General features: G+C 46.3%; 2 protein-coding genes across 2 annotated transcripts in view; both read right to left on the reverse strand.

Annotated features, from left to right (window-relative positions):
• Window positions 1-258: 258 nt before the first annotated feature.
• LOC115480765 (B9 domain-containing protein 2-like) lies at window positions 259-7,409 on the reverse strand. Its single transcript, XM_030219662.1, has 4 exons — window positions 7,333-7,409; window positions 6,766-6,857; window positions 3,608-3,733; window positions 259-766 (listed from the first exon to the last, which is right to left on the reverse strand). Exons 1-4 carry the CDS (start codon window positions 7,365-7,367, stop codon window positions 453-455), a joined length of 567 nt encoding a protein of 188 aa, XP_030075522.1. The 5' UTR covers window positions 7,368-7,409; the 3' UTR covers window positions 259-452.
• An 11,944-nt stretch (window positions 7,410-19,353) lies between these two features.
• SPOCD1 (SPOC domain containing 1) overlaps window positions 19,354-23,940 on the reverse strand; it is a 44,386-nt gene continuing 39,799 nt past the window's right edge. The window contains exon 13 of the mRNA XM_030220014.1: window positions 19,354-20,568. Within this exon, the coding sequence (XP_030075874.1) occupies window positions 19,517-20,568 (1,052 nt within the window). The 3' untranslated portion in view covers window positions 19,354-19,516. The remainder of the gene's footprint in view (window positions 20,569-23,940) is intronic.

The following is a 23,940-nucleotide window of genomic DNA, read 5'->3' on the forward strand; positions in this document are numbered from 1 at the left end:
TCTTCTTAGAAGATGTGCTGGTAACAGGATGTACAGGATCCCCCATGCAAATTTTGCTAGTTGTGGCCAGTATGTTTGCTTGTTTTTCCAAAAAAAAATCAAAATATCTTTGTAGGCATCACTTAAACATAACAGTCCAGTTCATTAACAAGCTTCAAAGTAGAAAATGACACGGGGACAAAGTTTGTCCCCTGTCCATGTGGGCTCTGTCCCTGCCCCATCCCCACCCCTGTCCCTGCCTCGTCCTCACAAGCTCTGTCCCCGTCTCCATCCCGCGGTTACCGCGGTTCCCTGTCCCCGTGTCATTCTCTAGTTGTGCCATCTTCGACAACACACACATCGCTGTAGCAGGACTGAATTTGAATATATTTCAATAAAAAAAGTTCTTAAAAATTATTAGTGGAGAGGGTGTGGCACAGCACTACAGGATGATTCCAGAATGTGTCCGCGTCTCAGCACTCCACTCCATAGCGGTCAAAGTGGCGCAGTAGGATCCCCAGCTGCAGGTGTATCTTTCCCATGGCAGTGGTCCGCAGACGGTAACGGTCAGCCCCACTATAGATCAGGTCACTGTTCTTCAGCTGAGGCCCACCTCCGACAAACAGCTGGGACAGCTGCTCTTGCCAGGAGCCCTGAGGGCGCCAGGTCACACACTCCAACTGGTGGAAGCCAGGGCTGGAGGGCACGTGGCAGAAGCCGTAGCCATATAGCTCAAGGCGGCCAAAGGAGTCTTGATGCCAAACCTGCAGGTGCAACTTGGGCCAACCTAGGAGAGTGCGAGAATGAAAACCTTTCAGTCTAAAATCCTGTATTTGCACAGTCAGGCCCCGATGCTCAATAGTAAATGCGGGCTCTAGCATCTGCATTTACCTGCGCAGAATGTTCAGAAGGGTCTAGAGCGGCAAACAATGCACGTGCCAGGCCTTAGCGCACACAGTTCCCCAATGCTGAGAAAACAGAACCCTAAACAAAAATGCTTTACCGCTGTAAAAAAATAATGTCAGGTCAGAGCAGGAATTAAGGTATTGGAAGAGAGAATTTTCCATGATTCTCATGCTTTTCTCATGATTATTTCTGCAAAATCTGCCAGATTTGATTGTTCTTGGAAGTAGAAGGAAGCCCATGCAAGCCTTTAAGCGCTAGTTGTGAGAAACTGCAAGGGTGTGGATGGGAGGGCATGTATCTGCTGATCGGATGTTGTGGAGGATTTCTGGAAGGGAGGGGTACTCATAAAAAGTTCAGCAGGATGCAAGTACACCAGGGGACCGGTTGATTTCATTATGGACTGTGCATAGTTGTACAGTTTTTTTTCTGAGTTGAAGATCTGTGACCACTGCCTACTGGGAAATCACTAAGTTGGCTGTATACTTGTTTGGGTTGCTCCTTTCACCCTGATGTATAAATAAAATAATAATAATTTTTAAAAACAGGTTACCGAGAGGACAGGGAAGGGTTGCTAAAGCAATACAGGGTCCCGCACCTGTATAAGAAGGAGTTTTCCTGAGTTTCTGCAGCTGGGCCCTTCCACGACTGCATTTGAATTCTGACTAGAACACCAACTTAAACCCCCAATTACGGCATTGTTCATTTCAACTACTTTTCTACAATAAAGCTCCTGAACTTCGTATTTGTCATCTGTGTGCCTTGACCACATTATAAGCTAGGGATGTAGAGGGCACACTACGTGTATATAATGCCAAACTCTCTAGAGGTTGCCCAGAGTTGGGGGTGCAATTTTGGGTGTGAAGCACAGATCTACATGTAAACTAATTAGCTAATTAAGCGCCAACACTTAGTGGCATTAATAAGCACTTAATTAGCAATAATTAGGAATTACACACTGATCTGACCTATACCCTATTCTATAGCATAACATAAAAACATAAGTACTGCCATACTGGGACAGACCGAAGGTCCATCAAGCCCAGTCTCCTGTTTCCAATAGTGGCCAATCAAGGTCACAAGTACCTGACAAGATCCCAAAAAAGTACAATATATTTTATGCTGCTTATCCTAGAAATAAGCAGTGGATTTCCCCCAGGTCCGTTTTAATAATGGCTTATGGACTTTTCTTTTAGGAAGCCATCCAAACCTTTTTTTTAAACCCTGCTAAGCTAACTGCTTTTACTACATTCTCTGGCAACGAATTCCAGAGTTTAATTACACATTCAGTGAAGAAATATTTTCTCCAATTCGTTTTAAAATTTACTACTTTGTAGCTTCACTGCGTGTCCCCTACTCCTAGTATTTTTGGAAATTTCATAGCGTGTAGCTCCAAAGGGGCAGTAGCATTCTCAGAAATTAGGTTCAATGTTATAGAATACCTGCATTTGCGCGCCAACTACTATTATTTGGGCACCGGCTTTTAAGTGCTTTCACCCAAAGTTAGTTGTGAAATGTGCAGCAAGCTAGTATTCTGTATAGGTCGTTCTGCGCCATTTACAGAATAGTAGCTTAACGCACATCATCCCAGTGCCTAACTTGGGGCGCCATTTACTGAATTTCCCTCATCATGTGCACTTTGAAGAAGAGGGGCAAACTTAACATTTGTTAGAAATTAAAGAAAAAAATCCAAACAAAAATGACATGAAAAAAGTCCTGGATGCTCCACCCTACTGAAAACTCCACAGAGCAAGGATTGTGTGTCTAACTGTTGGACACATTTAGCAGCACTATAGAAATTATTCATAATTACTCAGGAAGGCTTAAAATACTAAACCCTGTGCTTGCTGGAGAAATGAAAAGAAATGGGAGTATGTGACAAACATTCAAATATCTGTCGGGCAGGATTTTCCGTACAAGACGCAGTTCAAGGACAAAAGCCATGGTGTGAAACTGGAAGGAGGGAGGCTCAAAAGGAAAATATGGCAAAATTATTTCCTAAGGTGGTGAATGCCCGAAAATATCACCAGTAAGGGCAGGAGCAAGCACACCTGGCTTAAAAGTCTCACTGCAAGAAACCACATTATCCAGAATATGGAAGATTATTATCAAAACACGTGTATTATAAAAAAAATATTTAATTAACAATATTTAATACTGTTGATGAACCATCACAAAAATCAGTCCAGCAGGCAGGCAACATTTGCATTAGCTAATTTAGGGAGTCTTTTACAAAAGATCAGCTCCAGTTATCTGCAGAAGGGCCCATAGGAATAAAATAGGACCTGCTGAAGATTACTCAAGCTAACCTTTAATAAAAGGCCCCCTCACACCGCATGTATGGGACAGCTTGGTGAACCAAGGCGGTCTGTATCAGTGGTTATGTGATCTGCTAATGACCTGTATGATCCTTCTCCTCGCATTCTCTTTTTTTACAGGAGCAGTTCTCATGGAATGATTTGCTGCACACATGTAATGTAGAATATATGCACTCATCTTCAGAAAATTAAATTAGTTTAAGAATTAGTTACTCTTTAATTAAGGGTTTTGTTCTGGTGCCACATGCTGGGTTTTCCCTAACTCCCTACGTCTCCATTCTGGGGTTACTCAGGCAGTCAGTACAAGGGGTTCACAGCTCCTAGAGAGCAGAATACCACCCTCTTCGACATTCCTCCAATTCCCGGTAACCATCAGAGCGATACAAACAGGCCACAAACATTTTTACCTTGCAAGCCTTTCGTGGCAAAGTGTATGTCGATGGGATGGGACCAGAAAGCCATCTCTTCGTTTTGGGGATTGTCGACTTGGGTCTGTCCTTCCGCCACCCCAGACAATAACTTCCAAGCACTACCTGAAGAACAAACAAAGAGGTCAGCTCCCAACCCCCTGCAGAGTGAACGGTACAGCATGCCTGCATCCCAACACACTGTTCTCCATCACTGTCAGGAAATTAAACAAAGGCTTTGGGTTATTAAACAGCTCTGCATGTGGGGACAGTAGCTTAATTCTGTAAACAGAGACCTTAAACTCAGGTCAGGGAATGTCTAGGCGTCACTGATACTGGAACGCACTGCTCTGTTACTTCTGTAAAGCCTCTCGAGGTATAAGGCCTATCAATACATTGTTCCATTTATTATTTCCATATGTTATTAACAGCTCTTCTCCTCAGTTATCACAGCAGATGACAATAAAAAAAAACCAACTCCTTCAGAGTTCCCTACTCTTTTGTGCCTCAGTTAACATGAACCTGAGGAAAGGTACCTCTTTGCCAGGAATAGGTTTAAGTATGTTATACAGTGTAGGTCAGGAAGGATATCAGAGGCCCCGAGTTCAGGGGTTTGCGCTGCATATGTGTTTATGTGTTGTGGCTGTTTTGCTTATGGGGATGGAATGTTATGTACATTATGGTTTCTGGGAGAATGTTATAAATGTATTCTGCTATCTACTATAATAAAGCTCACCTCCAACGTTCTGAGGCTGCCTGGTGGCTTCCGGTGGTGGTGTCCCTCATGGAGTAGATATCCGGTGGCGGTGTCAATCATGTAGATAATCGTGATGTCAGCGAGAGGGGAGGAGCCACGAGTGCCCAATGTGGAGGTGGAGTAGGGAAACGTCAGGGAGAGGGGAGGAGCCGCGATTGTCCAATGTGGAGGAAGTCAGAAGGGACCAGCTGAGCAGAGTAGTCTATATTTCTCTTAAACACTGATTATTATATGGCTACCAGGTATCACTTACATGTTTTATGGCAGATGACATATCTTGGGACATGAAGGAAAGAAAGATGTAGTGGAAGTCAATCTTACTAGATCCAGTAATCTGAATTCCTGTTCTAGAACTGGGTTCAATTTTTTTTAATTGTATTTTTTTTATTTATTTCATTGGACCCGTCGACCACAATTAGTAGACAGCGCTAACGCTTCTGATTTCTCAAAATTGATCTTGAGCCCCGAAAATGAACCAAATTTCTGAACAAGATCTATCAAGAGAGGGATCCCCCCCCCCCCCCCGAGATGCCTGACCCAGGAATACTAGCATGTCATCCGCAAAAAGGTTAATTTTGTACTCATGACCGCGGTCTTCTGTTGTCGTCCCTCCGCACCCCGATCCGGTGCACCCGCTCCACTTGAACCGGGCTGGCCTCTGCAGGAAGCCCCAATTGTCTCGGAAGCCATTGCTTCACCAAAGTCCTCAGTTCTGTATCCGTGACAGCCTCAGGAATTCCGATGATCCGAAGGTTATTTCGGCAGCTGCAGTTCTCCTGATCCTCCACTCGACCCTCCGTCGTGGCCATGAGGTCCTCCTGATCAGAGATGAGCTCCTCAACCTGCTGGATCCTTACAACTCCTTGGTGATAAACTAGCCAAATTAAATGCAGGCATGGAAGAAATTAAGGACAGTATTGCTGGCCACCCATGTGTTAAGCACGCCCCAGTCTCGCCTTCGCTATGCTTCTGACACCCCCGTGAACTTTGGTCGTCCCCACAATGGAAAGCAGCTGAGGACGCCCAAAATCGGTTTTCGATTATACCGATTTGGGCGATCCTGTGTGAAGGACGCCCATCTTCCGATTTGTGTCGAAAGATGGGTGCCCTTCTCTTTTGAAAATAAGCCTTCAAGTCACTAGATTTCCAACATTTTGTCTTCTCTACAGCTATTCTGACATTGGCTAGGAGCCTTCCAGTCTCTATGAATAGTAGGTATTTTCTGTCACTGGGCCTGGAGGGCTCACAATTTAAAATAAGTCACAATTAGCTGCAGTGGGATCTGAACAGGAGCCCCTGGTTCTCAGCTCGCTGCTCTAACCATTAAGCTACTACTCCACTCCACATGGAGGTCTATGTTGTTTTATAACACGTACATCATTGCAGCAGCATAGGAACATCCATATCCCTTGTTTTTACCCCAGTCATAAATTTGGATGTTTCATATTGTAAAATGAGTGGTCATGCTGAACATAACCTGAACACGGATGGCCATTACTCATGCGTTTTGAAACAGATTGTACATCAGCAGATCCTATTCTAAAATGCTAACACCACCAGTGATGTACTTTCTAAAACGCTGTTATTTCCCAATACAGAATCTGAACGGTCCGCTTCAGAAAAAAAAAAAACGGATACCACAAGACCTGTATAATTTGGAAGCCTCTGGAAATTTACCTATGGACTCTTCGCATCTTCCTTTCTGTTATTTAATCACTAGTAAAAAAAAGGCCCGTTTCAGTACAAAAGGAAATGGGCGCTAGCACGATTTTCCTCCCCCACCCCCTCTCGCTCTCTCCCTCTGTACCCTCCAAGTCCCACGACCCTCTTTCCTGCCCTCTGATTTCCATGGCTTCCTCCCTCCCTCTGTCATTCTCCTTCTCTCTGTCCTCCCTCCGAGTGCCAGTCCCCCCCTCTAAAATCGCCAAACCCCCTCTCTTACTGGGGTCCTGTCGGCAGCATTGAAAAGCGAGCAGGATCAGCGAGTCTACTGCCTTTCCTTCTCTTCGCTCTGGTCCCGCCCTCATTTCCTGTTTCCGCAAGGGCGGGACCAGAGTCAGAGCAAACAGAAGGGAAAGCAGCAGACTCGAAGGGATGTATGACGTCAGTGTTATCTACCGCAGGTAGCAGACCACATGCGAGTGAGCCACAGTCCCAGGCAGCGTCAGAACGTTGGAGGTGAGAATTACTATATACAGGATTAGCTGGTTATGTTTGATGTACCTCTTCCCTTACTGTAGGTCTAGAGAACGTGTTTGGTTTTGGATTCTATATTGCCCATTGTTCTCTACAATGGGGTTTTTCCTCCTTTTTTCTGTTATTGAAAAAGAAACTGTCAATAAAATATTTGAGTTAAAAAAAAGATTAGATAAATGTTTCCAAAAGAGAATTTGACTCTGACCTGCATGGATCCCCCATTTGCAGAAGAGGCTATGCTGGGGGAAGCCAGTTGCCCCCGTGATCTGCCCAATAATGTGGACTTCTGCCATAGCCCTGAAAGAAAATAAGAACAACGAATAACAATGCACTGTGTAAAAAGTTAAAACCTAGGAGTAACAAGCTTCCCTTTAGCTTGGCAGCCCAGATGGCACTGAAGACTGAACCACTCCTAGCTTTACCCCATTTCCAAAGTCCCCAAGTAAAACTATAAATCACTGCAGTAAAACCAAGACTGGCTCAACCTTATCAGGCCAATCTGGAACCACTTAGTAACCCTAAATGTGCATTTGGCAAATGCAGGAGGGCCTATCAAGGTGCATTGGGGTGCACTAGTCTCTGGCACACACCCCTCCAGCATGAATTTCAAGAAACTGCTTAAAGAGGGAGTAAATACATTGACACCTGCATAAGTAATAAAGAAAAAATGACAGTCACTCCAAACTGAAAAGAAAAACATTTCCCCTCCCCTCGGGCCTAGCGGCGACGCTACCGAGGAGGAAGGGGGGGCCATGCGTCACTTCCTACGTACCCGGTGTCCCCGGACCGGGACCGGGACCTGCACATACGATCTTCACAAGCACTTAGTAAATCTCCTGTCCTTGGCAACCTCCTCCTTGCTTAATCCCCGCGCGCTGCCTCTGTTGCTATGGGAACCACCACGCAAGCCAATCAAGGGCTGGGGTTGATGAAGTCGGGGGCGGGGTTTAACTTGGTGTGGTGTTTGCGTGGCCCGGGAGAAGGAGGAAGTTGGCGCGGGTGCGTGTGTCCGTGCGCGCACCGCGCACGGCCACATGCACAAATCGGGGGCGCGCTTTGCGGGAAGAGCTCCGGGAAGGCCGAAGCCTGGGCCTAAATTTTGGGGCCCGGTTTGAATTTTTGCGACGGGACTTCGGGGGTCTTCGTGTGAGAAGAAAATCAGCGTTCAGGAAAGGGGGGTTTTGGAGCCAAAATTGTATTTTGCTTATTTTTAAAATGTATAAATCGGGGTTTTTTATTTTTTTTAAAAAATCAGGGGTTTGTCGGGGAATTTTTAGTGATTTTTCTGGTGAGTTGGTTTTGGGGTTTAATTATTTTAAATGGGGTCAAAATAGAGGTTTGAAAAGGGTTAAAATTAGTAAATTCGAGGTGGCGGAGCTGATTTAATTTTTGATACAGGTTTAATTTGGGGATTTTTTTAGGGGTCCTTTGGTAGAAAATAGTTGGGCGGACATAAAACATGGGTACATTTGAAAACTAAGTTTATAGGGCAGCGGAGGGGGTTGTGCTTGAGTTTGGGGTGGAATTGGGGACATTTTGGGTGAAAAATGACTTTTAAATTTATATTTTTGCAATTTCCCATTAAAATCAATGGGAAAAATAAAAGTAAAATGGAAATGTCGGTTGGGGTTTGAACATTCCAAACCGTACAAGGAAAAAAAAACCCGGAATTTTTTGGGGAGTCCCTGATTGGCCGGGTGGGGTTTGGAACCCAAGCCAAGGTCCGGTAACCTGGGATACGGCGATGCTGACAGTTGGGCAGAGCGGGTTTAGTCTTCAGAGTGAGAGGAAACCCTGCCCTGTTTGTGGGTAAGAGAGGGCTGTTTTCCCTAGAAAAAGGAAGGGGAAAATATTTTAAGGCAAGTTTAATAACTTTGTGTGGGTTTTGGGCTCCTTTGGGTGGGGAAAGATTTAAGCTCTTTGGATTTAACAACCTCTGGAGGCAATGAAAAAAAGCCAGGGTGGGAGGCAGGGTTGCCAGATGGGAAAAATTTTTCCCACCCAAACCAGCCTAAATCCAGCCCAAAACCCGCCCAAACTCAAACCCCACCCCCGCCATCATCAACCCCGCCGTCATCGGCCCCGCCCAGAACGTCACTAACCACGCCCAAAATGTCACTAACCCCGCCCCCCACGGCCTAAAAAACCGCCCAAAAGACAAAAAAGAAGCCCAAAAAACCGCAACCCGCCGCGGGCAAAAATTTCCCGCGGCGGGTCGCGGAAAACCGCCCACCTGGCAACACTGGTGGGAGGGGGGGGGAATTTATTGGTTAAGGGGTGGGATGAGAGGCAGGAAGTTGGTGGTGGGCTCTGCCTCTGGGGCCTCAGTGTCTTTACAAATAGAACAAAATAAAACATGGAAAAGAAAATAAGGTGATACCTTTTTTTTTATTGGACATAATCATGTACATTATGGGGGAGAGTATTATGAATTTACTAGTAAAAGAGGCCCGTCAGGGTTGCCAGGTGGAAAATTTTTTTCCCACCCAAACCAGCCTAAATCCAAACCAAACTCAAACCCCGCCCCTGACACCCCCACCCCCACGTCATCACCCCCGCCCCGCCGTCATCAACCCCGCCCCCACCGTCATCAGCCCCCGCCTCCCCCGTCATCGGCCCCGCCTCCTCCATCATCGGCCCCGCCCAAAACGTCACTAACCCCGCCCCCCGCGGCAGAAAAAAACGCCCAAAAAAACAGCCCAAAAGACCAAAAAGCAGCCCAAAAAACCGCAACCCGCCGCGGGCAAAAATTTCCCGCGGCGTCTCGCGGAAAACCGCCCAATTGGGCGGTAAAACCGCCCACCTGGCAACACTGAGGCCCGTTTCAGAGCAAATGAAACGGGTGCTAGCAAGGTTTTCGTCGCCAACACCCCCCTCCCTCCCTGGCCAACCCCTTTGTTGTTCTGCCACTGCTCCGCCCCCAACGTCATGACGTTTGACGCAAGGGCGGGGCCCGGAGCGATTCCCCCCCCCCCCCCCGCCTTCCTCCCTGCCAACCCCTTCGTTGTTCTGCCATTGCTCCGCCCTCGAGGGCAGGGCCCGGAGCAATTTTGGTGGCTTCACCACCACGAACCTTCGAACCTTTTTGAAGGAAGTCAGGGCTTGGCTTCACTGACGTCAGTGTCCTCAGAACGTTGAGGGTGAGTTTTATTATAGTAGAAGATTTATTTATTGCATTTGTATCCCACATTATCCCACCTATTTGCAGGCTCAATGTGGCTTACATAGTTTTGTTAGCAAATTCATTGCAGGGTGACAGATACATTTAATATTTATTCTGTTATACTCTTGAATATTATAAGAATATAACAGAATACATTTATATTCCACTCCTGAGGGAGTGGAAAACATGAAAAAAGATCTGCGGAAGCTAGAAGAATGGGATGAGGGTGGTTTAGGTGAGAGACAGGGAGAGCTGGGTGGATGAGGGACAGGGAAAGGTGCACGGTGATAAAAGGGTGACAAAGCAGCAGCGGCGTACCAAGGGGGGAGGGCGGTGGGTGCGGTGTGGTCCGCCCCGGGGGGGGGGGGGGGGCCCGCCCGCCCGCCCGCCCGCCCGCGTGTGCCTGTCGGCTCTGCTCGTTCCGTGCTCCCTCTGCCCCGGAACAGGTTACTTCCTGTTCCGGGGCAGAGGGAGCACGGAATGAGCGGAACCGAGAGGCGCGCGACACCCCCCCCCAGCAGGTCTTACGTTCCTGTATTGTTTTTAAAGTTCCCTTTCAGTATTCTTACCATAAAATCACTGGTACAGTGTTCTGGTTTTGTAAAGTGCTGCCCCACAGAGGTGACATCCTTGTTGGTATTGCCATTTTTCTAATGATGTCTATGTAAATTAAATCTCTTCTTTAGCATCTGACTTGTTTCTCCTATGTAGCACCACCCTTCATTGCATTTTTTACACTGAATGATACAGTGGGGGAAATAAGTATTTGATCCCTTGCTGATTTTGTAAGTTTGCCCACTGACAAAGACATGAGCAGCCCATAATTGAAGGGTAGGTTATTGGTAACAGTGAGAGATAGCACATCACAAATTAAATCCGGAAAATCACATTGTGGAAAGTATATGAATTTATTTGCATTCTGCAGAGGGAAATAAGTATTTGATCCCCCACCAACCAGTAAGAGATCTGGCCCCTACAGACCAGGTAGATGCTCCAAATCAACTCGTTACCTGCATGACAGACAGCTGTCGGCAATGGTCACCTGTATGAAAGACACCTGTCCACAGACTCAGTGAATCAGTCAGACTCTAACCTCTACAAAATGGCCAAGAGCAAGGAGCTGTCTAAGGATGTCAGGGACAAGATCATACACCTGCACAAGGCTGGAATGGGCTACAAAACCATCAGTAAGACGCTGGGCGAGAAGGAGACAACTGTTGGTGCCATAGTAAGAAAATGGAAGAAGTACAAAATGACTGTCAATCGACAAAGATCTGGGGCTCCACGCAAAATCTCACCTCGTGGGGTATCCTTGATCATGAGGAAGGTTAGAAATCAGCCTACAACTACAAGGGGGGAACTTGTCAATGATCTCAAGGCAGCTGGGACCACTGTCACCACGAAAACCATTGGTAACACATTACGACATAACGGATTGCAATCCTGCAGTGCCCGCAAGGTCCCCCTGCTCCAGAAGGCACATGTGACGGCCCGTCTGAAGTTTGCCAGTGAACACCTGGATGATGCCGAGAGTGATTGGGAGAAGGTGCTGTGGTCAGATGAGACAAAAATTGAGCTCTTTGGCATGAACTCAACTCGCCGTGTTTGGAGGAAGAGAAATGCTGCCTATGACCCAAAGAACACCGTCCCCACTGTCAAGCATGGAGGTGGAAATGTTATGTTTTGGGGGTGTTTCTCTGCTAAGGGCACAGGACTACTTCACCGCATCAATGGGAGAATGGATGGGGCCATGTACCGTACAATTCTGAGTGACAACCTCCTTCCCTCCGCCAGGGCCTTAAAAATGGGTCGTGGCTGGGTCTTCCAGCACGACAATGACCCAAAACATACAGCCAAGGCAACAAAGGAGTGGCTCAGGAAGAAGCACATTAGGGTCATGGAGTGGCCTAGCCAGTCACCAGACCTTAATCCCATTGAAAACTTATGGAGGGAGCTGAAGCTGCGAGTTGCCAAGCGACAGCCCAGAACTCTTAATGATTTAGAGATGATCTGCAAAGAGGAGTGGACCAAAATTCCTCCTGACATGTGTGCAATCCTCATCATCAACTACAGAAGACGTCTGACCGCTGTGCTTGCCAACAAGGGTTTTGCCACCAAGTATTAGGTCTTGTTTGCCAGAGGGATTAAATACTTATTTCCCTCTGCAGAATGCAAATAAATTCATATACTTTCCACAATGTGATTTTCCGGATTTAATTTGTGATGTGCTATCTCTCACTGTTACCAATAACCTACCCTTCAATTATGGGCTGCTCATGTCTTTGTCAGTGGGCAAACTTACAAAATCAGCAAGGGATCAAATACTTATTTCCCCCACTGTATATACCACATTGGAAGATGAGCATGTGAAGGATTCCTTAATGTTGAATATTTTTCCTTTGTGAATGACCGTGGGGTCCAGTGAAATGTTTTGGCATAGTTTGCAGCTGGATATGTTGCAAGGATGTGTGCCACTCTCTTCTTTTTGAGTCTGTGTTGGGAGCTTGTGTTTTAAATTGGGTGGCTGTCAGAAGATCTTTTATGTTTTTTCTTTAGTAAGCGCTGTTTCAGTTGAATGAAGGGGACGAAAACCAGATTGGAGCGGATCAAGAATAGGTTGAGAAGAAAGAAAATCGAGGCAGCGACGGTGGACAGCACGTTCTAGTAACTTGGATAAGAAAGGAAGGAGGGAGATGGGGTGATAGTTGGAAGGAGAGGTAGGATCCAGAGAAGGTTTTTTGAGGAGCGGGGTGACTACAGCATGCTTAAAGGCATCAGGGACATGGCCACTTAACCTGATATTCAGCCCTTAAATGGCCATGGGTTACCGCATAAAAATAGGACATATTATTTTTTAGTCCCATTTATGCAGTAAGCCTAGCAGTTTAAGGGCAGACTATCAGCACTTAAGCGGCCAAGTGCTGACTCATAAGCACAGAAGCACTGCCACACTGGGAAAAGACCAAAGGTCCATCAAGCCCAGCACTCTGTCTCCGACAGCGGCCAATCCAGGCCCCAAGAACCTGGCAAAAACCCCAAATTTAATAATGATCAATGTACTTTTCCTTCAGGAATCTGTCCAGACCCCCTTTAAACTCAGCAAGGCCAGCTGCCATCACTACCTTCTCTGGCAATGAGTTCCAGAGTCTAACTACGCGCTGAGTAAAGAAAAACTTTCTCCGATTTGTTTTAAACCTACCACATTCTAATTTCATCTTGTGTCCCTTGGTTCTATTATTGTTAGAAACCACCCCCGAATGCCCCCAACAGAGCTGGCTTTGTGTTTGGTGCTAACCTCAATATCCAGCGGTACTTAGCCGGTTAAATGCCACTGAATATTATCGGCTAGCCCCTGTGATGATGCGGTGGCTGGCGCCTCAGAAATGATGCCATCCCCAGTACTGTTTGCCCTGCAAACACTGGTGTGACTGACAGAGCTGTGTACTTTGCAGGGCTATTTGGGCAAATACACTGTAAAAGATTGCTAGTTACATGCAAGGGCATGTTGACTACTCTGGTGCATGCTAACATGCATTGATATGTGCTGTCTGCTGCTGAGCTTGTAGGAATACCATGGGTGCAGTGGCAGATGGTGCTCACTAGTGCATGTTAGTGTATGCCAAAGAGTATGAATACAGCATGGACAGCTCAACTGCTGCTGCTCCTCAGAGCCCCATGCAAGCAGAGCACTGGTACATGAAAAGCCTGAATACAGCACAGACAGCAGAAGAACAAAGCTTTATCAGGGCACCAATCAGATATTGCACCACTGTGCATCACTATACCTTGAGCGGCAGCCCTGGATGCAACATCAAAACTATCGCAAGCACCCCTGGACAGGAATTTACGACACGCCTTCAGCTTACCTGATAATTTTCTTTCCTCTAGTCGCAGCAGATGAATCCAAAGACTTACAGTTATGACCATCTACCAGCATGTGACGATAGAGGACACTGAGCTGAACTGTCTTATAGGACGGTATGCTCCTTGGTCAGCCAGTATTTCTCGTAACAAAGCAGAAGAATCAGGCAACATATATACAATGCTCCTTCCTCACAAAATTGAGACATAAACAACAACCACTTATATCCTAAAACTCACAAACCTGTAAGAAAGCAGCATAATAAGGGCAGAGTTCTGGATTCATCTGCTGTGACTAAAGGAAAGAAAATTATCAGATAAGACATAATTTTTCCTTCCTTGTCATCAGCAGCAAATGACTCCAGAGACTTGTGACATGTAGCAAAGCAGTCCTCAAATAGGATGGGAATCGGAAACCCCTGTGGAAAGCACTTATGCCCCAAAAGATGCCTCTGATCAAGCCACAACATCCAAATGATAATGATTGGAGAAGGTATGCAAAGAGACCATGTAGCCGATCTCCATATTTTTTCAAGAGAATAAGCCTTAGATTCCGCCCTGGATGTCGAAATCGCTCTGGTGGAATGAGCCTTGAGAGAATTCAGAAGCTGCTTCCCTGACAGCAGATAAGCCAAAGCAATAGCTTCTATAATCCGCCAAGCAATCGTTGCCCCTGACGCTGCACCTTCCCAATTCGGACCAGCCAGTAGGATGAAGAGGTGATCAGAGTGAGACAACTCACTGGTAACCTCCAGGTCCCAGAGGAGAACATAGTCTTCCTTCCTAAAAGAGGGAAGAAACTGAGGTTGATTCAGATGGAAAAAAGGCACTACTTTAGATAGAAAGGAAAGGACCGGGCGAATGGACACACCCACCTCAGTGAAACTGAGGAATGGGTCCCAACAGGAAAGTGCCTGAAGCTCCAAAATTTGCCAAACAGAAGAAATTGCCACTAGAAAAACTGCTTGAGGGTTTTCTGAATCCAACTAAGGCAAGCCCTGGGCTGCACAAGAACCACAGACTGCTGGCCACACAGAGCCGAGTCCTTGAACAAAGTCTTCAAGGCAGATTCCAGCTTTATGTCCTGAACATCCTTAAGATAAATCCCTCCTTCTACCGGAAGGGCCATCTTCTTTGTAACCACAACAACTAAGGCATCTACATTGAGTAACTGAAGCTTATCCAGCTCATCAGGAGAGATGGAGTAAAGACAAGCCATAGCTCTGGCCACCTTGAGACCAGCATCCGGAGTGGTTCACTGCGTTGAAATGAGCTCCTGCATTGCCTCATGCACCGGGAAGGCCTTGGGAGGCTTCTTAGTGCTTGCCATCATAAGATTGGAAGTAACAACTGACGGTTGAGAAGAAGGGGTAGAGATACTGAGAACTTCCAAGGCTGAAGAAGGGGTACAGATACTGAGAACTTCCAAGGCTTTAGTTCAGAGCTGCTGAGAGGGCAAGATTTCCCAGGCCCAGTGATGGCAAGGCTTCCGAGGCAGGCAGAAAGTCCTGCTCCCTTGGTCAGTCTGTCTCCTGCTCCTGTGTGTCAGGACCCGGGTGATTAATGCGATAAAACGGGTCCCAGCACACAGGAACAGGAAAGTGACAGACCAAGGGAGAAGCAAATGCAGGAAGGTAAAGGGGGTGGGGGTAGCCTGAGGGAGGTGGCAGCTGCGGCCCGAGTGGGGGAGCAGCGGCCCTGATCCGGGCCCAGCTCTGTCTCTCGGCAGCCCTGCTTTAGTTATAAATGAAGGAAGCTTTTCCTTATGAAACATACGGACCACCGCAGGGTCATCAGCGTCATCAGGTAAAAGCTCTCCCTCCTCCAATAAATCTGACATAGCAGAACAGAAAGAAGCTACAGAGAAACCACTCTCAGAAGGAGGAGGAGATGGAAGAGAACCAGATGCCACATCAGCCACACTGTCTATCCTCCTGTGCTTAGAGAAAGCACTTGACTGCAGAGGCTGAAAAGCTTGCTGAGGCAGAGAACCAGAATGAGAGCAAGTCAGAAGATAAACTTGGTGCAGCAGCTGGACAAATTCAAGAAAAAATGGTATTCCTCCTCCTTAGCAGCCAACAGAGCCAATGGGAAACTGGTCTCTGAACAAGCAGGGAGGATCCTACTCACACCGGCCGCTATAGCTGAAGAGGCAGAAGAACCCTGAGACCTTGTGGCCGATTTCGCTGAGCAGGAACCCAACGGCCTAGCGAGTCCCGACACACCATCTGACTAAGGGAACCAAAAAACACTGAACACACTGCCCTGATGCTGCTCTTCATGCCACACAGCAAGAGCAACGCTTTACTGCTTCAGCTACCATTAACAACGAACTAAAAATAAAACCGTTAGTAAAACCCGATGCGACAGGAAAATTTAATAACAGTATACACCCCCAAATTGCTGTCCACACCAGGTCTGTCAGATCTCTGCACAGTCTTCTAAATAAAGCCAAAACAGCTTTAAACTGTTTGCTCTCGAACGCCTTTTTTTTTTTTTCTTCTAATCCTGTGAGGAAGGAGAAGAAAGGAAGAGGAACTGACAGGAGGGAACTGGCACCCCAAGAGGAGGCACCACTGGCAGCCCAAACAACCCCCTGCTCAACTGGACTAGGAAACCCAACACAGGAGCTACACGCAGATGAAACCAGGCACTGGTGAGAGACTATGCACTATCTGCTAGAGATAAAGGTATACTGGCTGACCAAGGAGCATACTGTCCTATAAGACAGAGAGGGGCATAATGGAACAGAAATGCCTATCTCCATGGGCGTTTATCTCCGAGAACGGGTCCGTGAAGGGGCGGGGCGGATCGTATTTTTTAAAAGAAAAAGACGCCCATGTTTTATTCGTCAAGGTGTGAGCTGGGCGTTTTTGCTTTTCAGCGATAATGGAATATGAAATCGCCCAGCTCAAAAACGAATAAATCCAAGGCATTTGTTCGTGGGAGGGGCCAGGATTCATAGTGCACTGGTCCCCCTCACATGCCAGGACACCAACCGGGCACCCTAGGGGGCACTTTTACAAAAACCAAATAAAAGGTAAAAGAGCTCCCAGGTGCATAGCACCCTTCCCTTGGGTGTTGAGCCCCCCAAATCCCCCTCAAAACCCACTGCCCACAAGTCTACATCATTACTATAGCCCTAAGAGGTGAAGGGGGGCACCTACATGTGGGTACAGTGGGTTTGGGGGGGTTGGACGACTAGTAGCATTAAGCAGCACAATTGTAACAGGTAGGGGGGGGGATGGGCCTGGGTCCACCTGCCTGATGTCCACTGCACCCCCTAACAACTGCTCCAGGGACCTGCATACTGCTGCTTGGGAGGAGGGTATGACATTTGAGGGTGAAAGTAAAAAGTTGTGAAACATCATTTGTTGTGGTGGGAGGGGGTTAGTGACCACTGGGGGAGTCAGGGGAGGTCATCCCCGACTCCCTCTGGGGGTCATCTGGTCATTTAGGGCACTTTTGGGGGCCTTATTCGTCAAAAAACAGGGTCCAGGAAAAGTGTCCTAAATTCTAGCTCAAAACTGTTCCATTATCGGCGAAGGGCGCCCATCTCTGTTCGCCCGATAACCACGCCCCAGTTCCGCCTTCGACACGCCTTCGATACGCCCCCGTCAACTTTGTCCGCATCCGCGACGGAGTGCAGTTGAAAGCGTCCAAAGTTCGGCTTTCGATTATACCGCTTTATTTGTTTTTGTGAGAAGAACGCCCATCTCCCGATTTAGGTCGGAACTTGGGCGTTATTCTCGTTCGATTATAAGCTGGAGAGTCCACTCAGTGTCCTCTATCCAGGGGCAGAAAGTGGTGAGGGACCCTGGACAATGAGGACTATTGAGCCCCACAGCTGCCGCCCCCCAATTCCTGCTGCCCCTTTTCCCCTGCCACTGACCTTTTCTTTTGGTCCTGCAGTTAAATCAGCTGTCTGCCGCTGACACTGGAACTTCCCTTTGCCACGGCCTGCGCTTGTGGAAGAAGGAAGTGACATCAAAAGGGGGTGGGCCACAGCAGAGGGAAGTTCCAGGGTCAGCAGCAGATGGCCAATTTAGCTGCCAGTGCCCCCACCTGTGAAGGGGGGTTCAGGGATGGGAGCACAGGAAAGGGAGGAGACAGGGGCATCCCAGTCCCAGTTCCGGAGGAGAGAGAATGAAGTCAAACACTGGTGACATGGGAGGGAAGCACTGCCCCCCCCCCCCCCCCCCCCCATACAGCCCTAGGCCCTCGGGCAGTCTGCCCCTGCCTCTATCTCCACCTGCTGGAAGATGGTCTTAACCATGTCTCTGGATTCATGTGCTGCTGATGACAAGGTAGAAGTAAATATTCAAAGCAATTTAAATGTTCAGGACAAGCTCCTGGGAGCTAAGAAGGAATATTCAGCAGCACTTAACCAGACAGTACTGCTTAATATTCCCACTACCTGACCGTCCCTTTCCGGCAAGTTTAGGAGCAGGCCGGGGAAGAAGTGGTAACGTAGTTGGTTAGCAGCGATATTTAATCTACTAACTAGTTAGGTAACTGCATAAAGTTGGGACAGAAAAAGGGCTGTCCTAATTGTATACAGTGAAGTTAACCAGGCACTGGTCTGAATACTGGCCAGTGCCCAGTTAACCTCCGAGTAGCAGCAGGGGAGAGTTGAGGTTGCTCCACCTTCTGATCCCCCCCCCCCCCCCCCCAATCAGCCCCCTCTTCTGATCCCCTCCCCCCCTGGCCTACTTAATATCCCTAGCACTTTATACCACTGCCCAATCACAGTTTGTTACTGACTCCTGTTTAACTTGCTTTATACCACCTTGGGTGAACTGTTTTTCAAAAATGTGGTTAAATAAATCATAATAAAAAATAAATGTTCACTACAGGACTGAGCAGTTTCATCTCTTAGTAGTGGGAGAAGGCTTTGGAAATGAGCATCTCAGGGAGAACATGGACAAAAGGTACCACAATCTCTTCCTCTCCCACACAAACCTTAAGGAAAAAAAAACTTACAGGCATATTGTACATCATATGTTTTCAAAAACAGACAACTTTCCAGTATTCAAAATAGCCTTTATTACTCAGTACTATCTACACAGCAACATTTATCTGAATTACAGAGCTATATAAGCAATCAAATAACAAGTACAAGGACCAGGACTGTTCTTCCATCACACTCTGCATACCAGTGTGTGAATGAATCCTAATACAGAAATAAACCTACTATCTGGAAACATGTAACTTCCAGAGCCACAAACAATGATAATTCCACACAGCATGGAGCAGGGTTATCTGAAACTTTCCTTTCCCTGGAACCAATGAGGATCTCATCTCAAACCAAAATGGCAAGAGAAAAAGCAGTCCAACCTGCAAGGCCTTGTCACTCCTTACCAGCACCTCTCAAGTCTGACAATTTCAGCTCTGTTGAAAATCTGTGGCCTGCTTGGAGGGTTTACAGGAAACAAGCAGGCTGCTGGTATTTTACCATACTCAGACAGTAATCTTTTCCCTGCAGCTTTAAGTGAATCCTGGAATGCAAGCAATTAAGGCACTTGGGGACTGGAAATAAAACTTCCAAGCTATGAAAAATAGAAAGGGTGATACCCAAATTAAAAAAAAAAAAAAAGAATAAAACATAACATGCCGTATAATTTTGATAATACTATTAATAACTAACCCCCCTCCCCTTTTTTACAAAGCCGCACTGGCAGCTGCTGGTGCAGTAATGCCGACACAGCTCATTCAAAGTTGGGCTATGTCGGAATTGCCGCACAGCTTTGTGGGGGGGGGGGGGGGGGGGTGGTAAAAGTACACATGGAGTTTATTAACAGAGGAATATGAGACATACAGAGCACTTCATGTGTACCTGGTGTTGGAGAGTAGCTCAGCTATGCATTGCGTAGTTACAGAGATTAATGGATGCCTCTCCAGCTGAGCAGTACAGAAGAGTTTGCATATAAGGCTACGGTCTCTCTTGTGAAGGAGCTGTGGGAGGCCACAGTCCTCCTGGAATACAAGCTGGCCCTGCAATAATTCCCTGCACAGCAGCAGAATCATGTAGGGATTGAAACCTAAAAGGATGATGAGGAATCTGAGAGTTCAGACTATACAGACTCTGTATGAGAGACACAGCTGCTACTTCGTTACCTCCATGGTGCTGAGAAAGAGGAAGCACAGTGGATGAAGGCTGGTGTGAAGCAGGGTACACTGAGGCAGGTGTTTCTGGGAAACAGTGAGAGGGCACAGTATCCAGGTAGCTGAAATAATGCAATAAATCATTCAACTGGAGAGGATCCGTGAATGTATAATTATTACAGTCTAAGAGATTCACAGGGAGTGAAGGCAGCATCCCTGGCAAACTGCAGCTGGAGGGCACTGGTGGTGGTCCCTCGAGCCTCATACTTTGTGGTGCCTCTGGTGCTTCTTCAGGTGGAAAGCCATACTGCTGGCCCATCAGCAGGAGGCTACTGCCAAGTGACTGCAGCACATCATGTAAGCTTGATCTGCTGGTGTCCTCTGCTACACTCTCGCTGGCCAGTTGCTGTTCAGGATTTGAAAAAAGGGCAGAGAATTCACGGACTGTCTCCATGTTAGGAGAGACAGCACCAGAAAAGACCTCAGTATGGCAGGGTTCCTCCTCCTTTCCAGTCACTCTCTGCTCACTAACTAAATCCCATAGGATCTCATCCAAGCAGTCCATGGATGCATCTTGCTCCCCAAGCTGAAGGGGCTCTTCATCTTGGGTTCCTATCCTTGGACAGAAGTCCCCAGAGCCAGGAAAATGACTTTGAGGTGCACAGGAGAACTGTGTTTGTAACATTTGTTTCCGTCTGTTGTTTTCAAATCCCTGCACAGGAAATGAGACCTGATGTTTCCCCATCATCTGCTCTTGAAACATGACAGCCTTTCTCTTTCTCAGCTTATCAGACACACTACTGTTTGCAGCAGGAGCCATGGGGGAGCTTTGAGGCAGGATAAGAGCAAGCAATAGGCTACTGTGTGTTGCTTCCAGTCCTAGTCAAGAAAAAAGCAGGCTATGAGTCAGATTTCTGACAGAGGGATTACTCCAACCCCCTCAGCATCCTCCTCACACTGTCTGTGTCACCTCAGAGCCAAGGTGAGCAGTGCTAAAAGGCCCCTTACAGCTGCAACCCAAAGCTCAGATGTTATTCCCATTTCAATTTTATTTAATACACTGCAAATAAAACTAATATATCTAAGAGGTTTACAAAAATAATAATCATTCAACCAGTGAAGGAGAGAAAAAGCATGATACATAAGGAGGCCTATGATACAATTAAAGTTTTATACAACTGGGAATTAATATGCCTACAAAACACAAGCAAAACTAGTACTACTACTACTTAACATTTCTAGAGCGCTACTAGGGTTACGCAGCGCTGTACAAATTAATAACTAGATACTAGATAGAGAGAGAGGACTAATATTCCTCCCCCAGAAATGCTGATGAAATCCCTTCCAGTGACGTCAACCTTAACAGGGAAGACTTCTGCTAATGCACCAGTTTAAAAGGGCTCATAACATCCAAAATGGATGTCCATCCCACATGTATTTTCCAGCAAGAAATATGTTAGGATTTCCTGTTTGAAAATACGTAAGAAAGACATCCGTGTGCTGAGGATGTCCAGCCATTTTACAAACTGGAAAGTCCAACATATGAACAGCAAAAACTCATGGGCAAGGACGTCTGTCTGGAATCAAACTTAGAAGAATGGCCATGCAGTGGTTAGTGCAGTGGACTTTAAACTAAGGGACCCAGGTTAAAATCCCACTGTAACTCTTATTTTCTAACTGTAAGCCCTCCAAGAACAGAAAAAATATATACTGTACCTGAATGTACACCACTACAACAGCCTTCAGGCTTGAAGGTAGCTTATAGATTTAGGCGGAATAGGTATTTTTCTGTTTCTGGAGGGCTCACAATTAAAAAAACAAAAAAGCGTTAAAGTGGGATTGGAACCTGGGTCCTCAGTTTAAAGTCCACTACACTAACCACTAGGCTACTCCTCAGTCTTGCTTCCTGCTTTGCTAAGAATGTCCACAATACCTAAAGTTGTCAGAGAGCCTGGTATCCCCTTTTCAGTTTCACCTTTAGGGGACGGGGAGGAGGGGGGACAACAACCACTGGGGGATTAAGGAGGTGTCATGCCTTAATCCTCCAGTGGTCAGCTGCTCAATCAGAGAACCTTTTTCTACCCTGGACATGACTGAAACAGGTCTAACTTAGGACATTTCTTCCCATTTGGTATTTGCTATTGGAAGTCCTGATTTTGGGCCTTCCCTAGTCCTGTTCAAAACATGTCCACAACACCCCTGCTATTTGGATGTACTGCAGTGTTCAACATCTCTTTTCTGCCTTTTCAAAATCTGAATTTAGATGTTTCAAGCAGTTCTGGAACGCGCTGCCACGTCACCTGAAAACGGTCTATGAATTGACCAACTTCCGTAAAGCATTAAAAACTTATCTCTTTGACAAGACATATCACAATGAGCAACACATGTAACTGTACAACCCTTAATACATCCAGCATTATCTTATAATGCCTTTTGCTCTTACACTATCATGTATTTCACCTTCATGTAACCCAAAACACTCTGTAAAACCAAATGTATACTCTCTTCTATTTCAGTATCCATGACGAATTGTAAGCCACATTGAGCCTGCAAAGAGGTGGGATAATGTGGGATACAAATGTAACAAATAAATAAATAAATAAAGACACCCATTTGGGCATCTTGAGACATCCATATGTTTCGAAAGTAAGCTCTTTGGTGTGTTTAAGGAATTTTATACAAAATAAGGGCCCTGTTTACTAAACCACGCTATAGACAAGGAGAAATTAGACCTTACCTGCTAATTTGCTTTCCTTTAATCCCTCCGGACCGGCGGTAGGCGTGCACAACCCATCAGTCCAATCCTGGGCCGGTCCGGAGGGATGCTAAGGAAGCTAGGGTTTTTAACGTGAGTTAACGCTAGAGACACCCATAGGAATATATGGGTGTCTCTAGCGTTTAGTGCGTGCTAAAAATGTTAGTGCACCTTAGTAAACAGGGCCCTTGTTTGTTAAATAAACTACTCTTCATTAAAATGGCTTTTCTGTGTGAAGTAACCCTTTCTTTGTAATTATATTGAGGCACCTCAGTTCCTGCAAATGTCTTTGGATAACCATGCCATACATTAGAGGCAATAATGAAAAGTACTTATCACATATCACATTCAAGCATTTGTTATGACTGCAGGTGATGCATATCTCTATAGGGGGAAGGGTAGAATCATAGAGTTAATATTAGCGAATAAATGATGCTAGCTAGTGGTGGGGGAAGGGAAGACATTCTTAGAGTTCAAAACAACAGTATCGAGACATTATGTTTAAAGATTGCATCATATAATTGCCTATATGAGGTTGACAAGGGGGAAAGCTGCCAACTGCCCCGTTTATGATGCTAAAGTTTAATCATGAAGATGTACAGGTTCCACGTCTTCTGGACACCATATTGAGCAGATTAGATGGACTGTGTAGGTTTTCATCTGCCAGAATCTATTATGTGGGAGAGATACCAGTACTAGAAATGGTATTCAATGATGATGAGTCAGAGAAACTGAAACAAATGTTTGTAAACCTGGAAGATGTAATGGGATAATTTGATATACTAAAGAGTAGTAAATTGCCTGGACCAGACGGTATACATCCCAGAGTACTGAAAGAACTCAAAAATGAACTTGAAGAGCTATTGTCAGTAATATGTAATTTTCTTTAAAATCAAGAATGGTACCGGAAGATTGAAGGGTGGCCAATGTAAGGGTTGCAGAGGTGATCCGGGAAATTTTGCTGATTGTCAGTGCCCAGCAAAATGGTACTGAGCACATACAAACACGTGGATTAAGGAGAAATTAGACCTTACCTGCTAATTTGCTTTCCTTTAATCCCTCCGGACCGGCCCAGGATTGGACTGATGGGTTGTGCACGTCTACCAGCAGGTGGAGACTGAGAAAAAAACTTTGACTCTAGGTAGCCAATAAGAGCCCTGGTCATGTGACCCTAGCCTCAGTATTTTCTCAGTCTCCCAGCAGGTAGGAAGTGAGCCCATTAGTCTCTCTTTCTAAATTTCTAGTTTTTTTATTATTATATCTTTCTCTGTGCCACAGGAATTCTTTGAGGCTGGTTAGGTTTGGTCAGCTTATTAGCTAAGCCTCAGGGGTGTATACTCGGGTGCCCCAGGTCACTCCCCCTCTTCCTCCCCATCTCCCTTCTATTCTAGTAATCTCTAAGGGAAGGGTTCCTCTTTTGGTTAGCAAAGAGGTCTTACCTTTGGGAGAGGCAGCCAGATTAAACTATATAAGCACTGTTTCCCCATTGATTTAAC

The sequence above is a fragment of the Microcaecilia unicolor genome, chromosome 11 (genome assembly GCF_901765095.1).
Source record: "Microcaecilia unicolor chromosome 11, aMicUni1.1, whole genome shotgun sequence".
NCBI lineage: Eukaryota > Metazoa > Chordata > Amphibia > Gymnophiona > Siphonopidae > Microcaecilia > Microcaecilia unicolor.